The sequence below is a fragment of the Mastigoproctus giganteus genome, chromosome 5 (assembly GCF_048544385.1).
Source record: "Mastigoproctus giganteus isolate SK-2022 chromosome 5, ASM4854438v1, whole genome shotgun sequence".
In the NCBI taxonomy this organism is placed as follows: Eukaryota; Metazoa; Arthropoda; class Arachnida; order Uropygi; family Thelyphonidae; genus Mastigoproctus; species Mastigoproctus giganteus.
In genome coordinates this window covers 6,242,335-6,261,342 of record NC_143579.1, presented here as the reverse complement: position 1 = coordinate 6,261,342, position 19,008 = coordinate 6,242,335, and the positions used below count along the sequence as shown (strand labels likewise).

At 35.0% G+C, this 19,008-nt stretch overlaps 1 protein-coding gene across 1 annotated transcript in view; it reads left to right on the top strand.

The window, feature by feature from the left end:
- LOC150085143 (BCAS3 microtubule associated cell migration factor-like) overlaps positions 1-19,008 on the top strand; it is a 345,830-nt gene that overhangs the window by 198,373 nt on the left and 128,449 nt on the right. Inside the window, exons 15-17 of the mRNA XM_090373846.1 lie at positions 8,385-8,511; positions 8,619-8,725; positions 15,602-15,699. Coding sequence (XP_090229972.1) covers positions 8,385-8,511; positions 8,619-8,725; positions 15,602-15,699 — 332 coding nt within the window. The remainder of the gene's footprint in view (positions 1-8,384; positions 8,512-8,618; positions 8,726-15,601; positions 15,700-19,008) is intronic.

Sequence of the window (19,008 nt, the reverse complement as noted above, 5' to 3'; positions counted from 1 at the left end):
TATATCAGGCTTAATATCCAGGTTTGCAGACAATACGAAGTTTGGCAGAGTTGTTAATGACACTAATGACAGTATGCTGCTGCAACAGGATCTGGAAAAGTTGAGCAGATGGGCTGAGAGGTGGCAACTGAAGTTTAACATTGACAAATGTAAAGTACTGCATATGGAAAGCAGTAACCCCCAGAGTAACGTATCAACTGTGTGGTACTACACTGACAGTGGTAGAGAGTTAAAAGGACCTGGGAGTAATTGTTCAGGCAGATATGAAGTTTTCTGAGCAGTGCAGATGGTCTTCAAGAGTATCTCATGGTGTCTTGTCAATGATATACAGGAATTTTTCTAGCAGGGATAAGGAGGTGATTATCCTCTTGTATAAGGCAATGGTGAGGCCACACCTTGAGTACTGTATACAGGTCTGGAGGCCTTATTTTAAGACGGATGTAGAGCTGTTGGAGCGAGTACAGAGAAGGTCAGCAAGGTTAGTGAATGGAACAAAGGGTTGCTCTTGCAAAGAAAGGCTTAAGTTTTCCAAATTACAATGTTTGGAGACCAGGCACCTGTGAGGTGATCTGATTGAGGTATAAATCCTTGAATGGTTTGAGCATGCTCAATGCTGATGGGATTCTTCCTCTTGCTCAGAATAATTGCCTTAGATGGCATAAATTCAAATTGAGGAAAGACATTTGTGGCATAGATGTGCAGAAGTTTGCCTTTAACCAGCGGGTGGTTGAGTGCTGGAACAAACTTCCATTTGTCGTTGTAGAAGTTGATAGCTTAAACAGATTCAAGGTAGAACTAGACAAACATTTGGAGCGAGTGGATATATGAAATGAGAAGGGTTTGTGTGCGTGTTTTTTTTTTTTTGTCTGATGTTATAAGCTTGCTTTCTTGCATCATGTGCCTTTGCCATTGCTAAACCTCAATAAAACAGTTTATAGCTGTTGTCGATTGAACACCAAGCTTGCAGAATTCTTGAAAATTTAACAATTGGCTTGTGCGAGCTGGCTCCAGTATAGCACTGACTGGGGGGAGGGGAAATATACAGCACTGGAAGAGGAAGATGTATCTCACTTTCCCAGTCATTTTGGTGGCTCAACGTGTATGAGTTAGCATTAGTAGAGGCATATGATGCAAGAAAGCAAGCTTATGCAGCATCAGCCAAAAAAAAAAAAACTTCCACTTCACCCCTCCGTTCGAAATACCTGTCCAGCTGAGTCTTAAATTTGTTTAGGCTATCAACTTCCACAACAAGAAATGGAAGTCTGTTCCACCAACCAACTACCTGCTGGCTAAAGGCAAATTTACGCACATCTATCTTACATCTGTCTTCCCTCAATTTGAATGTATGCCCTCTCAGGTGATTATTCTGAGCAAGAGGAAGAATCCCATCAGCATTGAGCATGCTCAAACCATATGGTATCATCCTTGACCCTTTCAGAAAAGGAGTAGTCTCGAGTGAATATTGATATAGGTACATGTTATAATTGATGATTTCAAATTGCTGTGAGTTGTTGCAGTGCTAATTCTGCCTTTTCCCCTAAACTTATAATAAGAATATTAATTTTAATTTCTCATAATTCCCCTTCTTAATTATTACCCAAAACTTCGTTTATTGACAATTTTAGAGTTATTAAAACTGAGTATTAAAGCAAATTAGATGTCCTTAAATCCTTAAATTGGAACCTGTTTTATTGGTGACTTAAAAGATGTTGTATGTTGTTGCTGTGTGATCAAAGGAGATTCTGATGGCTGGCTATCCCATGAGAAAAAGACAGAACCTATCACTGCAGCCCTTAGCAGGTGCAGTCAAGTGATGATTAAATCACAAGCTGAAAGCAGCCAAAGTGGAGTTTTATATCAAATAAAAAGAACCTTGTTTATTTAGTTTCATTCTTGCTGTAAATTATATTAAAAAAAATTATTTACAATATAAATGGAGTGCAATATGATTAAAATATTGTATATAAGTAGGTGACAGATATTTGAAATGGCAACTGTCAAAATGGCCACGATGAAGGTAGCAGTGCATTATGGTACTAACAAATAGCAATATGCTTCTTAATATAAAAATGCTGTTGACATTGGTATTTCAAAACTAGAGTAGCTTATAGTAGTAACATCACAGCCTAAGGGAGTTGAAGGTTCTAAACTCTATTCATTTGTATTATCTCCAAGTTTGGGGTGGAAAATTACAGCATATATTTTTTAATTTTAAATTTTCAGAGGAATAATACTGATTTATTTCCACAGCGAATTTTATTTGAAAATGGACACAAGGCCTGCATTTTAATTCCTCAGTATATAGTTTAGACTGGAAATGACCATATACATAAGAAGAGTTTACAACTAATCAGTTTTAACAACAATATTATCATTATTCTTATTTAACAGTTACAGCAAAAATCATGGTACAGCCCAAAAGCACATATTGTTCTCACAAATTGACCACTCAGCTATGTCAGGTCTTTACTTAAAGTTAGTGAAGTTTGTGCTGGAAGTGAATCATGCTGTGTTGCCATCAAAAGGCAAAATACATGACACTAGATAAGCATATTGAATGAAATGGCCACTAGTGTATAATATATATTGTTAGAGGTGGTTACAAATAAATAAAGATTTTACCTGAATAAGTAATGCGAAAAGAACTTATATAGGAGTTGAAACACATTGGTCCAATATATGAATGGATTAACTGTTGATGACCTTGCTCAGTTGTACACAAACGAGATGGGCAGTTTGCATGTACATTCACATATAAGGAAATGTGTAGGGATGGGGATGGCAGAAATTAGTCATTCTGGCAGGAAGCTGAATGATTTTGTGATAACTGAGAGGAAATTGGAGGCAAAATTGTTGAAGCTAAGTGTAAAAATGGCACTTGGCGTGGATGGGATCTGTCCAGTTATATTAAAGAAGGCAGCAAAAGAAGTAAACTTACCTTTACGAGAGGTCCCTATGGACTGAAGATATGCAAATGTATCCCCAATTCATAAAGGGGGATTAAAAGGAGACATGAGTAATTACAGACATGTTGGCTTGACTTTTGTTCCAGAGGAAATAATGGAGTTTACTGGTTAAAGAAGTAATGCAGAATCATCTAGACAGGGATGCAGTTATACTTCAATCACAGCATGGATTTGAAGAGGCGATCTTGTCTTCTTAATCTGATTGGATACTACGATGCAGTAACAAAGGAACTGTTTGCAAAAATTAATTTTGATATCATATACTTAGATTTCAGAAATCTTTTGATGCTGTTGCATGTAAAATACTGCTATACGAATTGGATCAGTGTGACATTAAAAAAAAGTTACTGCTATGGTTGTGTGGGAGAAGACATGTGTAAGCTGTGATATCAGTACATAATTCACTTTCAAAATGGTGAATTTAAGAAATAAAATAATCACGTGATGCCATTTGCTTTTTTTTTTTTAGGCACTGCAGGACAGCTGGGCTGTATGTAAACATCCGATCTCAATGTGCCATTATCTTAAATGTGCCGTTATTTGGGATGCCGTTATTTCGATACTGTAGATGGGAAGAAAATTTGTCTTTAATAGCAGAGTAATGGCACATTATTGGCATATTAAATATTAGCTTCTAAAAATTCCCCATCTCCCACCCAACAACGGCATACCTGATAAATTAATAATAATTTTCGGCGCCTCCGTAGCCAGGTGGGAAGGAGCAGCAGTGCGTAGCACACGCTTCTTGATTAGACCGGGGTTCGAGCCCGTCACCACCAAATACGGAGGATGCGGAAAGGTCATTCAGGGAATGACCACCGCATATCCCGGAGCAATATGGCCTTAGTTGCTAATGCTCCTAAAAAAAAAAAAAAAAAAAAAAAAACAAATAAATTAATAATTCATTCTCAGTTTAGCACTGACATTTTTTTTTTTTTTTTTTATGGAAACAAAACACAAAAAATATTAGAACCTATATTACTTGGTACTATGCAGAGTATGAAGTTTGAGAATGCAGGAGATACTTCTTGACATTAGAATTCAATTTCTGTTGATTATAATTTTCAGGAAATACATTTGAAGGAAAACTGTTCTAGTGAACAGAAGTAGAAAAAAGGATAAATGCAGAAGAGAAAAAGTTAGTTCTGGGAGTTTGGAACTAGACAGTGAATGGATGTTGACTGGTTGGGAAATGTGTTTGAATTGGCTTGGAAGGGTGTGATGGAATTACAGATAATGCCTTTCTGTGTAGATACTTCCTATGGAAAAAGTATCTGTAGAAAAAAGGATGCAGCAGAAACAAGTCACTATGAGACAGAGAATGGGAAGACTTCATAAGAGATTGGTCTTTAATTAACCTAGCTGCACTCTTGTGAATAGAGTTAAGGAATCTAAGAGTAATTTTAGGGGCACCTGAGATGTGAGAACAGTATTCCATGATGGGGTGGTTTTGGGACTTTTGCTATTTGAGTATTAACATAAAGGGTATTAACAAAGGGTATTAACATATTAACTTAGATGTGCATGCACATCTAAGAAATCTGAGTTTTATCCTTTTTCACAAAGTTTTGTTAAGGTGAAAACAAAGAAGTAATTTCTCGTGAAACTCAACTCAACTTGTTTGTGAGTACATGTGTATGTATATGATTTATGTGTGTGGGCTTCCTGAGCATGTGTGTGTATATTTCAAATAATATTTGAAAATCCATTATAAATCTTTTAGTAAATGCTCCATCTCTTTTAAGTAATTATAGATTCCGTTTATCATGGATGGCAGAATGAATATTGATTTTGGGCTTGCAAAAGCCAAAATTCTGTGGAATTCAGATCCAGACATTAATAAATTAATTGATACATTAATAAATCTATAAGTTAGTATTCCATCAGAAAGGAAGCAACAACAAGTTTTTATGATGATTTGTTTTAATTCAGAAGAACAGTGCCCATTGTAATTATATATAGGAAAGATATGAAGCAGAAACAAAACATCTATGAGATAGAGTGTGGAGAGAGACTGTTAGAGATGAGTTATTAATTAATCTAACTGCCCTCTTTTGAATGGAATCTAGAAGCCTGAGAGAGGTTTTCGTGGCACCACCCTAGATATGGGAACGATATTCCACTGGAGGGTGGATTTGCAATTTGTACAGAGTGAATAGCTGTTTGGAAGAAAAGTAACGCCGACAGTGAAAGAGGAAACCCAGTTTTTTTAGATGCTGAAGAAGCAATATTTGTAATGTGCTTATGCCAAGAGAGATTAGAAGTGCCTAGAAATTGGAGTGTCATTGAAGATAAGCAGAAGAGCAGAAGAATCCTTTTTGCGAGATATAAGACAGGATGGAGTTTTAAAAGGATTGAAATCAACTAAGTTATTGCCCCACTGGAGAATTACCTGTAGATCAGCATTTAAGGAATTGGTAGTGGATATTCAAGAAGTTGAAGCTGTTTGAGCAGGGCAAGGTTTCTCAAACTGGAAGGTGGAATGCAATGTACTATCATCAGCAAAACTATGGATAGGATTTTCGGTCATTGGAAGAAGATCTTTAATGTACAAGAGAAAAAGAGTGGGAGAAAGAACTGAACCTTGGGGAACACCAGCATTAGTGGAGAAGTTAGAAGATAGAGAGCCATCTACCATCACCCACAGTGAGCGGTCAGACAGAAAACTGGTTACCCAGTTACAAAAAACAGTTGGCAAACCAAAAGATGGGAGCTTATTTAGAAGGCCTTTATGCCAAACATGATCAAAAGCCTTTGAAATGTCAAGAGCAACTGCTTGAGTTTCACCTAACTTTTCCATAGAATTTGTCCATAGATGTGTAATATAAGCCAGTATATAAATAAGATCTTTATTGTACAGTTCACCGGTACACGTAGGTACCACGACCATACAATACCCTTCACGGCACCATGCCAGGGGTTAACAAGCGGCAGAGATAATAAAGGAATTGTAAAGATTAATTATAGGTGAATTACATAAAAAAAAAAAAAAAAAAGTACTCACAGCAGATAACATTGACTTGAAAGGAAAACTAATACAAAATAACAAAAATAACAAATTGTGATAACAAAAGATTTTCCTCGAGTCCAGTTTTCTGAGAGTCTCTTGCCCCGCCATAACGATCTGAGATCAGTTGTGGCGGGGCAAGAGACTCTCAGAAAATCTGAAGTAGTTCTGGAGACCACGTGCAGATCTAGGATGCACGTGGTCTCCAGAACTACCTCAGAAGACCACGTGCAGATCTAGGATGATCCGTCTATACTTTTTATCATCTGTGAATTTAAATAAGTCAGCATCCAGGGATTGAACCAGATGGAGCTTCTGATAAGGGAGGAACCGATCTTTCAAATGTAGTCTCGAAGGAAGAGCAAGAAGCTTGGGAGTGGAGCGGAGACCTGGTTGGGGAATCCGCCAGCACACGGTGTCCCAAACGTTGGGTGCTGAGACTCTCCCGGCAATCATTTTTACGGTGAAGTAAAAATGATTCGCTGACTGAATCCATTTTGGCGATTGTTGATAAGGTGGAAGGTTTCTAGATAGTTTAAGAGTTGCCGGTTAATAAGTGTCTCCATTACTTCAGGAAGATTAGAAGTAAGTGCAATGGAACGATAATTGGATTGGAGGGATTTTTCACTCTTTTTAGGAACTGGCTGTATATGAGCAGATTTTAAAGCAGAAGGGAAAACACCTATGAAATAAGACAGTAAAAAAAAAAAAAAAAAAGTGACACAGAATAGGGGTAAGCTCAGGAATGCTGGTTTTAAGAACGAGTGGAGAAATACCACCAGGTATTTCTCCAAGAAAGCACCAGGACCTGGTGCTTTCTTGGCATCAAGACTGTTCAAAATTCTTCAGACATTCTTTTGGCGGGAGGCATTGAATGGCGTGTACTGGGAATGGTAGAAGGTGGTTTACTAAGATCATCAATACATGAGTTAGAAGAAAGGTAGGATGCTAGCAAGTCAGCTTTATCTTAGGCTGAAGTGGAAATAGAACAATCTGGTTTTTGATAGAGGTGGGAATAGAGATAGGGCAGAAGTTTTGGCCAATAGCTTTGCCAAGAGACTAGAATACTCGACTATCATTGGACTAGAAGCAAGTTTTCTACTTTTAGCCTGCTCAAAATCTAGTTTGAACTGATTAATAACTGCTTTACAATTGTTGCGAGCTTTGGTGTAGGCAGAAAATGAAACTGAAGAATTGGAAACAAGCCAATTACAATATGCAATGTTCTTCTCTTGAAGAGACTTGGCATATTTATTGGAAAACCAAGGTTTAGATAAAGGACAAGATTTTAAGTTTAAGATGGAGTGTGGAATAAAGGATTTCATCCGTACAAGAATAATTTCGCTGGAAAAATCTGAGCAAACAGTGACATCAGAAGATTTGAAACTGTAATCTGACCAAGAAAAAGAAGAAAATAAATCTTGCAAATCATCCCGTTTTGTATTCTTGTAATGCCAAACAATACAAGGTTGAGAATGGCTACAAGAGAAAGGTTCCATTGGAGAAGAGACCATCACCAAGTTTTGATCTGAGGTGCCTAGAGAACCACTCACCTCGACGGTGTACTTAGAAGGGTTGTCTGTTAGAAAAAGATCGTAGTTAGGATTATTTGGTATTCTGGTAAGTAAATGAACAATCATTAATAATTGCGAAAACCTCGGCATCTTAACGAGGTAGGTCCGTGTGACTAAAAAAAATGGAGTCAGCTGGAGTTGTGAACTCTAAAACCACCAAGGAAAATTACCTCGATGTTAGGAAGGTTGCACTGAGGAAAGTCAAGTTTCAAGGTTCCAGCTATCTTGTAATTACAGTTTGAAAGGTTTTCAATTGGAGAATTTTTTGCATGATGGGTATTAGGAATGTTTAGGAATGCATTGTAGTAAAAAAAAAAATAGAGCAATCCGGACCTTATTGAAGATGGAAATCCATTCATCATAAAAAATAGTCACCCTTTGACTAGTGAGCTATTGTGAGCATTGCAATAAGTATTCACATTAGTTAAAAAATACTTATGTTAGTTGAATTAAGCCATTAAAGGAAAAGCTCACATTTGTCAAACTTATGCTAGTACAGAAAGGTACTAGCATAAGTTTGTTTAAAAGTGTAAAAATTGCATTTGTTTTAAATGCAATTTTTACAATTTTATGCATCTAAATTTTGATTATTGTGATCATTCTGCTCCCACTCAAGGTTGACCAAGTATTTGCACTAAGGCTTAAATGGTCAACAATCCATTCACTGTCTGGCTCCAAACTCCCAGAACTAACTTTTTCTCTTCTGTGTATATCCTTTTTCTACTTCTGTTCACTAGAACACTTTTCTTTCAAGTGTATTTTAAATGTGTGTTTTCAACTTAGAGAATACCATTATTTTCAGTTCTGCTTAAGTTTCTAATATCCTTTTAAGTTCAGTTCAGTTCAGTGCAGCATTGCCTGAACAGGTGAATCCCTCACACATTAAAAAAATCTGGGACAGCTGTTTTGAAGCTACTGACTTTCGTCAGGCTTATTTGGTATTTGGAAATAGAACTGTAGTTGTGTACAGTTTTATTATTATTATTGTTTTTTTTATTTATTTTTTATTATTTTTGTATATATGTGTATATTTTAAGAGTAACTCCATTTTCTCTATTTACCCTTCCCTAGGCCAGCAACAGCTCCGGAGGTGCGCCCACCATTACCTCCTACAAATCCATTAATGGTAATACAGGAAGTCATGGCAGCAGCAGCAAATGGAAAAGAGAAAAAGCAGAGTGAGTCTTAATTATTTGTTGTAGTTGGCAAATCCCAGTATAGAGAGAGAGTATTTTATTAATAATGTTTTTTTTTTTTTAAGTAAAATACCTTTTGCGGAATACATACATATTCTACCCATAGGCAAAAATAAACTTTCTATAGTAACATATTTTGTTTTTATCATTGTTTTGTTCGGATTTTTTTTTTTTTTTTCTGGCTGGTGCAGCATAAGCCATAGGCTTTCTTGCACCATACGGCCGTTACTAATACTAATACTAATACTATTATGGTATAGTGAAACTAACTTAGTTTTTATTAATTTCTGTTGAATTTTGCTCAGATTTTTTGTTGAAAATTATAGTCTTGTCACTAAAATACTTGTTCTGTATTCAAGTTGATCTGTATCATGATCTTTAGAATAGATTGTGATACAGATAAAAAAAAAAAGGTAAAGTGCAACCATTATCAACCCGCTGCAGGATGGAAGCCTCCTCAACAATTCATGCTGAGGGAAATGGACCATAATCTGCCATGCTGGTCCAGTGGGGTTGGCAGATCGACCATATTCAGTAGTCAGGGGCTTGAACCCTGGTCTACTCAAAGCGCGTGTGCTACTGCACTCCCGCTCCTGACCACTCGGCTATGGAGGCCTGATACAGATATTCAACATGAACTCTATTATGAAAATAGCAAGTTGGAAAAAACAACTTCTCTGTTTTCAGGGTGCTCATTTTTCTTGTATATAATGTAATATTTTCAATGGAAATGGCATCTATAATGAAAATGTTAATTATTTGAAAAGTGATTCAATTAGGCACATAGATTATACTAAGAAGATTATACAGACTTGATGCAGTAATCTCCCACAGCCTTCCCTGCCTGTGACTATTTTATCTTTTCTGTCAAGTGTTTAGAGGCTGATTTGCATTATGTACAGACTAGAAAAATCTTGGAATAATTCATGGTTGATAAGCAATACTCCGTCTGCCTAAGAATTGGTTAACTCAGCTCTGATTGAAGAGGTTTTAGAAATTCCTCTACAGTGGGACTAAAATATATACTTGTCCAATTGAGTGATCTAAGTTTCATTCATCCGCTATGTACTGTCATGAAGGATGAATCAAACCCATGCCACTCATTTGGTACCTCACTCACTTTTTAATTTCCATCTATATAATACTGCTCTTTGTATTATAATAATCTTATTATTATTGTAATGTATTATAATTATTATAATTATAATTTTATAATTAATTATAATATAAAAATAATTATAATTATTATAATACATTACCGCTCCCAGTGGAATAATGGAACAAATGCAGTTGATGTGATACCTTGCATATGAATATAAGTTGCACATTTCTATTTCTTTTCCATCCCAGTATGCTTTCTATTAAAATCTACTGTCCATTTTTTTTACTGTGGAAGTAAATTTAATTTTAGGCAGTTGAAGAGAGTAGTTGGCTGTTAAGTTGGCTCCAGTAGATTTACTGAAGGGGATTAAGATCAGGTGTCTGGTAGACAAAAGTTTTTGTTTAAATTTAATTTCTGTAATTTTTGAATTCTATTTCAATAATTTTATAAATTCTATTTCAGTAATTTTGTGAAAATAATTTCTACAATATTTTGTAAATTTAGTTCTTAACTTTTCTAAATTATTTCTGCCAAGTTAAATTCTTTCTGGTAACTTCAGTAGGTTAATTTTAACTTTGCTAGTGGATAAAGTTTTGGTAACAGTTAATTTCTGTAATACACTGTTTATAGCATGTTATAAATTTAAATTTTGTATCTTTCTTAAGTTCATATTTTACCTAAATAATGGTTGTTACAAGATTCACTTTTGATATATCACTCAAGGACATGACTCAGATGGAAATGTCTTCAGACATTTCCAGTATGAGTTATGAGTTTTGTAGCCTGTTACATGGATTCTAAGGTCAGTCTAGTAGACAAACAAAGCTCACTTGATGATTCTTTTCTTTTCACCCAATGTGAGGGGTGTTCTGATCTGAAATTACAACTTGATGCATTTCTGGAAGAATTTGAGTCACTAAAGAAATTGGAGCCTGCCCTATCTCGTGACCTGCCAAGTGATGACTTCTACTATGGTATGTATAATGTATTTAGGAAAGATGGAAGGGGGTGGTGAAGTCATGCTTCTTATCAAAAGCAGCCTGATCGTGAAAAGAGCTTTTGCTGAGTTAGAAGTTATGCTTGTTGGCATAGAATTTGTGTAGTGTGAGTTAGATGGAAGCAAAGTTATAATGAGGATGGCAATAATCTACAGACTAGAGGATTGTCAAGGGGATGATAAATGTCTTTACATGCAGATAGAATGGGTAAGCAACTGTGAATGTCTTATATTGGTAATATCAATTGGCCCCTAATTGATTGTAATAAGTGGGAGGGAGCTCAACATGGGGAACAAATTTTTTTTCTGGAAATGGCATTCTGGACACACAACATAGTTTTATTAAGGAAAAATTGTGTTTAACTAACCTAATTACAGTTTTCGCATAGTTTATTTAGATATTAGCAAGGCTAAAGCAGTCTGTCTCTCATTTGACTCAGTCCCTCAAGAGAGGTTACTGTATAAGCTGTAACATTTCAGGTTTACTGGAAAGATTTTAAGATGGATTTCAGGGTGGCTGCAGAACAGAAGGCAGAGGGTTGTGATTAATGAATATTCTTCAGATTTTTATACCATCTGAAGTGAGTATCCCAAGGATCAGTTCTTGGACTACTATTTGTTTCTGATTTTCATAAATGACATTGACAATGGGACAGAAGGATTGATGGCAAAATTTGCTAATGATGTAAAGATTGGTAGAGTATTAAATGATCAGTACCAAGCAGCACTCATTCAGAATGACTTGAAGAGGCTGCAAGGATGGTCAGAAAAGTGAAAGGTATGTTTTAATGCAGCAAGATCTTATACTTTTGGAATAATAACCCCAAAGTAACTTACTCACTTGCTGGAGTGGAATTAAAATCAATTGAGGAGGAAAAGGATCTGGGAGTTATGATACGGGCAGCTATGAATCTTTCTCCAAGCAGTGTAAACAGTGCCCAGGAAAGCCCATGTGTCCTATCAATGACTTATCGAACAATATCCTGTAGAGGTAGGGAGGTCATAATCCCGCTGCATAAGGCAATTGCAAGACCTCATTTGAAATACTGTGTTCAAGTATGGTGATCTCATCTGAAAAAAAAAAAAAAAAAAAAAAAAAAACATTGAGCTTCTTTCAAGGATACAGTGATGGGCAGCTCACATAATGAGATTGGCAAAAGAGCAACCATACAAAGATGGACTTCAATCATGTGGCCTACAGAGCTTGACACCAGGCATCTTAGAGAGGAGACCTAAGTGAGGTTTATAAGGCTTTGAGAGCAGTTAATAAAATGAATGAAGTTGGAATTTTCACAGTTATAATGAATTCCAGAACTTGCTTTCTGGAATTCATTATAACTGTGAATTATTAAATTTAATTTACTGGAAGAAGTTGCCTCCGCAAGTAGTTGGGTTTGAAGAAATTCAAAGATCGGCTTATATATGTGAGGAGGAAAGCACATAATTTGTATTTTCTTATCTCCTTTTTTTTTTTTTTTTTGGCCAGTGCAGCAAAAATCTGTGGCTTCCTTGCACTATATGGCTAATGTTAACTTTGATAGAATTTTATCAGATATTATGCTTTTACTAGCACACAGTTCATTCTGCAACAAACATGTTCACAGTTCATTTTGTAAAAATAAAAAACTAAATTTAAAGAAGATTTGTAGATACTTAGATGGGACCAAGTAACTTTTTATTTAATTACTTGAAATGGGGATAATACATGGTTATTCATAGTAGTAGTAGTGGCATGTGATGCAAGAAAGCAAGTGTATGAGCTTATGCAGCATCAGCCAAAAAAAAAAAAAAAAAATCACACCATTCCCTCCAAATGCCTGTCCAGTTCCTCCTTAAATTTCACAACACAACAATTTTTCATTACACATTTCATTTCATTTCATTTCATTTCATTACACAACAATTTTAGAATTTAAATAGTTATGTTTTTTTTTTTTTTAACGCTTTCTGCTGTGATTGAAAATGGAACTAAAGTGCTGGAAATATACATGCTGGCTTCCATGCACCTCTGGACTGGTGCTCCTGTCTTTAGTACCCTAACTACTTTCTACTTTACAAAACAGTTGATGTGTGCTGATTTATATCTTTCTTACTATTGGCTGTTTATTGCTGTTAATTTCTTTCTAAATTAATTATTTTAATATAAATTCATAAAACAGCAGTGAAATAAAATAATAAATGAGTTATATATATTTTTCATATTTGTAAAATAATAAGAGAAGTTTACCTCAAACTTAACCTACAAACCTAAACCTGCAAACACCAGCATGCTTCTACGTTATAACAGCTATCACCCGTTCTTCTACAAGAGATCTATTATCTTTAATCAATTTCTAAATACCTATAAATATTCAACAACAGAATCTACTCTGGGCTCAGAAATACAAATATTAGCCAGCAGATTCTTAAACAGGGATTATACCCTTGCTGCAGTAAACCAAATTAGGGTACAAGCTAGGGATAGGATACAAAATACTACATCAACCAACAATCATAATATTAAAAAATACTTTATTTCTGTCCCATATGTTGAACAGTGGCACAAACAGCTTAACAGATTCTTTAAAGATACCGAATTTAAAATTTTGGCCAGGCCAATTGAGGAAACTACACACTATACTGAAAAATTGCTCAATCCTTTCCTCATTTGCAACACAAATAAGTGACCTGGTATACATTTCTTGCTGAGATTGCAACTTGTTGTACCAAGGTTCTATGCGTTTTCCTCTGAATTTTCGTGTTAATCAACACACACAGCCTCAGTTCGTGCTTCTAGTTCAGCAGCGCCAGAATTAGCTTTTCATGCCGTTAACAAAAAACATACTTTTTTATTTAATGAGGCCAAAATACTTAGTGTCCGATGTAATTATACCACATTATTAATTGCAGAAACTGTTGAAATAAAATGACATGAGAATTCTGTTAATGTTTGCCGGCCATTTATAATCTCCGATTCGTGGGCTTTTACGCACATGCGCAAAGACAAATAATCCCTATTTAAGTTTCATGCACACCCCTATTCGGTAATTTTCATTCCTGTGATCACGATATACGGTCAAAAAGCATTGTCAGCTTCAGGAAGGAAAATTGTTTTGCAATTTTTTCGTTAAATTTCTTTTAATTAATTTATTTAATGTTTAATTGCATTAGATTGATTTTTAATTGTGTTCATTTGATTTTTAATTGTGTTCAATTGATTTTTAATTATTTTTTTACTGTAATGTAAGATTTTTGTTTTAATTGCTGGAGAGTATCATACGTAAGTGTTCTGCGTATTATATTGAGGTAAACTTCTCTTATTATTTTACAAATATCAATGTAGAACTTATTGAGCATTACAGCTCTGGTTCATACGTTCAAATTATATATTTTTTATGTATAACAGTATTGACAATTTCAGCAAATACATCCTTTTATACTTGTTATGGCCACTGTGGGCAGAGAAGTTTAAAACTTAATTGTAATTTTTTTATTGCAGCTGATGTACCAACAACATTTAGCAAAGTGCCATGCATTTTTTTGTAACAGTGAAGAAATTCAATGATAATTTTTGATTACTGGCTTGACTTGTACTGCTCACATCGGAGTATTGTGTGTTGTCACTGCTCACACACAATACTCCACGACCACAGCCAAACTTCCTAATTATTGTACCTCTGACTGCAGATTTTTTCTTTTCTCACTATCAAAAAATTTTTTCTCAGTATCATTTCAGATGTAGGGTGTATTATTTTTGAATCTCTATAGGTTTCAAATAGTCTAATTTCGTCTTTGTATTTGTGGTGGGTTGTGTTTTATTGTGCAGTTGTTATGCTTCATAGCAGTAGCATACACTACTGCGTACAGGTCTGGAAGCCTCATTTTAGCAAGGATGTAGAGTTGCTAGAACAAGTACAGAGAAGGGGAACAAAGGGGATGCTCTTACGAAGAAAGGCTTAAGTTCTGCAAATTGCAGCATCTGAAGACTAGGCACCTAAGGCGCCTCCGTAGCCAGGTGGGAAGGAGCAGCAGTGCGTAGCACACGCTTCTTGATTAGACCGGGGTTCGAGCCCATCACCACCAAATACGGAGGATGCGGAAAGGTCAGCGAATGACCACTGCATATCCCAGAGCAATATGGCCTTAGTTGCTAATGCTTCTAAAAACCAAATAAACAAACAACAACTAGGCACCTGTGAGGTGATCTGATTGAGGTGTATAAGGCCTTGAATGGATTGAGCAGGCATCAGTGCTGATGGGATTCTTCCTCTTGCTCAGATTACAAACCTGAGGGGGCATAAACTGAAATTGAGGAAAGACAGTTGTTGAATAGATGTGCAGAAATTTTCCTTTAGCCAGCGGATAGTTGATTGCTGGAACAAACTTCCATCTTTGTGGAAGTCTATCATTGTAGAAGTTGTTAGCTTAAATAAATTCAAGGCAGAACTAGGCAAACATTTGGAATGAATGAATGGGTGAAATGGGAAGTTTTTTTTTTTTTTTTATGTCTGATGCTGTATAAGCCTGCTTTCTTGCATCATGCCTATGCTAATAGGGTACATTAACTCAGTAACCGTTTTATGTTGTGCATAGGCTAAAGGAATATTCAACATGAGTAGCTGGTGCTGAGAGAGATATTTGCCTAACAATAGGAATACAAAATTAATGAATTGTGCGTATATGAAACAGAATTGAATATTTCAGCATTATCATATTGATTTTTTTTTTTTTTTTTTTTTTGTACTTTGTCTTAATAAAATACAAAGTTTTGCCCTTATAGGTGCAAGAAGTTCAGTGTCTTCACCATGTGATGAAAGTAGAGAAACAAACAATGGACATATCAAAAGTGAAGAACTGGAAGAAAGTTGGCTATCCCAAGTAAGTTACATAATTGTGGTTCATATTAAATGTCATTAAGATATTAAATCTCCTTGAACTATACTTAATTGTGTAGGAATCTTTCCTTAAAATTGCTCATGTTGGCTTAAGTGCATCGAAGGTTGTGGTGCTGAAGACTTGACTGTTAAAGCCCTGACTTATCAAGGCATATACTTTTAATATGAATGTTGAAGAGCATTTCTTCATTCATAAAGGTGTACTATATGTAGAAAGTAACACTGCATAATGTGCACTCTTTCTTTCTACATAAAGTACACCCTTGCAATAACAAAGGATTTATTAAAAAAAAAAAAAAAAAAAAAAAAAAAGATAGATAAATAAATTTCTTCTTCGGTGAGATGTCCCTTTGTAGAGGCTGGCTGTCACCTTCGCAGTGGACGAACTCCATTGCGAAGGTGACAGCCTTGGATGCCTTTTCTGTCTTCCTTTATGGAAGACAGAAAAGACAAAACATCTCCATATTCTTGTTCTTAAAGAAAGCATAAGAGCTCAACATAGTGATAACTTTAACCCTTTCAATTTCTTCATTATTGAGTGTAATTTTTGTTCCACTTCTTACTAACACCATAAGTTTTGTTTTCTTGATGTTTAACTTCAGACCAAAATTTTCACTTATTCTATTAACAACAACTGAGATTTACCACCATTAATGCTTGTAAATCCTTCTAAGAGCGGGCCAGCAATATAGTATCATCTGCATATCTGATCATATTTATTGTATTGCCGTTAATCTTTATCCCTTCTGTAAGTTCATCTGGTGCTTCTTTAAAAATTTCTTCAGCATACACATTGAACAATATAGGTGACAGAATACAGCCTTGATGAACTCCTCTAAAATTTGAAATTTAGATTTTAGATTTAATTTTGAAAATTCTAAATTTAAACTAAATTTATAAAACTAATATGTTAAATTATTGCAAATGATATTACTGGATCACAAAGAGGAGGCTTCAATATATTCAAAAAACTTCAATCGATAAAAAATGATAGTTTAAGAATAAACTAGATTATTATGGAATGAAGAAAACTAAACAGATGATAATATTAACAGAAAACAAGGAAATGAAACTAACAGTAGACTGGGAAATATAGAAGAAATAACTTTATTAGGTCTAGAGGAAATATCTAAAAATTCATGAAACAGAAAAGGTCCAGTTATAGGTAATATATATGTTTAACTATTTAAATCTGGTGACCATTGCTAAAAGAAACACTGTTAATTTTATTTAACAATGTTCATAAATCTCAGAAGATCCAAAGGAATAAGACAACAGAATATAATAAACATCTATAAAACAGGAACCAAAAATAAATGTGAAAAATACAGAGGTATAACAATTTTGACAACAGCTTCAAAATTATATACAAACATTTTAAAAGAATGAATTAAACTACATTCACAAAGAATCATCTAAAAGAAAAATAATGTGGTTGCAGAAAGTGGAGAAGCTGCACAGATGCTATTTTTACAATTCAGCAAATGATGGAAAAAACAAAATAATTTAACCTTCCCACTTTCCTGTTGATTTATTTATTTTGACAACCTATTTATTGACTATGAAAAAAATATGACGATCTTTATTATTGTTATAATAAAATAATGGAAAATACTGAAAGATAATATGCTGTCACAACTAATAGAACACAGATAATCAATTTTCAGAGTTGATTACAAAAAAAAAAAAAAATGTTTATTCTAATATGAGTAATTGGTGATATGAGCAATTACAGGCTAGTTAGCTTAACTTCTGTTCCAGAGCAAATGGAGTAACTAAAAGAGGTAATGCATAATTTCATTCCTGTCCATTTAGACAGGAATGAAATTATGCTACATTCACAGCATGGATTTGTTAAGGGGCAATCTTGTCTGACCAATCTCATTGTATATTATGATGCAGTGACCAAGGAAAACTGGATGCAAAAAATAATTTTGATATCATATACTTGGATTTCAGGAAGGCTTTTGATACTGTTGCACATAAAAAAAATTGTGGTAAAATCTGAAGCAATGTAGCATTAAGGGTAAGTTACTGCTGTGGGAGAAGACAGAGAGTGGTTATCAATGGGAACTGCTCTTCATTGACTAATTAGTAGAGTTCCCCAGGGTTCAGTGCTGGGCCCATTGTTGTTTTCAATACTTATTGATATTGATGAAGGTATATCAGGCTTAATATCTGCATTTGCAGATGATACAAAGGTTGGCAGGGTGGTTAGTGACAGCAGTGAAAGTAAGCTACTACAGTAAGATCTAGAAAAATTACATGGGCTGAGAAATGGCAGTTGAATTTTAATATTGACAACTGCAAAGTATTGCATACAGATAATAGTAATCCCACATTAATGTATAAACTGTGTGGTACTGTGCTGAGGGTAGTGGAAAATGAAAATGATCTGGGGGTGATTGCGCAGTCAGACGCGAAGTTTGCTGAGAAGTGCAGACAGGCTGCCAGGATAGCTCATGGGGTTTTGTCGATGTACAGGAACTTTGTTAGCAGGGATAAAATAGGTAATTATCCCATTGTACACACACAAAAAAATACGAACCTTTGTATTAAGATAGATAGAACACAGATAAAACAAATAGTTCTAGTCACAGATAGAATAAATGCAAATAGATGCAAATAAAACTGACATGAGGTGATTGCCATGTTCAGTTTAAACCCAAAATACCGGAGAGGTATTAAAACCAATAGTACTTAGTACTGTGCATGGGTTGGAGGGGGAGAAGTTGAAAGAACATACTTGTTGTATTTAATATTAAATACAACATAATTATATATTAAATATAACAATATATTAAATTAAAATTAATATTTAATTTTAAATCCTCTTGAACATAAATTATAATTTTCAGGAAATACATACGAAGGAAGGGTGTTCCAGAAAATTGAAGTTGAAGGAATAAATGAGAAAGAAGAAAAATTGGTTATGTGAGTTTCATGTTAGATGGTAAAAGGATGTTGACTGGTTGCAACACATGTTCAGACTGCTTTGGAAGAGGCAGTGGGAATTATAGAAGCCAATTCAGAAGAACAGTGCTCATGGAAGTAGCTATAGAAAGGGCATGCAGCAGAAAAACAGCATCTATTAGAAAGAGAGTGGAGCGACTATTAGAGATGAGTCAATTATTAATCTTAACTGCATGAATGGAATCTAGATGCCTAAGAGAGGGTTTTGAGGGTACTGCCCCCAGATGTGGAAACAATATTCCATCACAGGACGGATTTGAGATTTGTACAGAGTGAATAGCAGACGAAGTGCGTCCGCTCACTTTGAATGAGGTGAGCG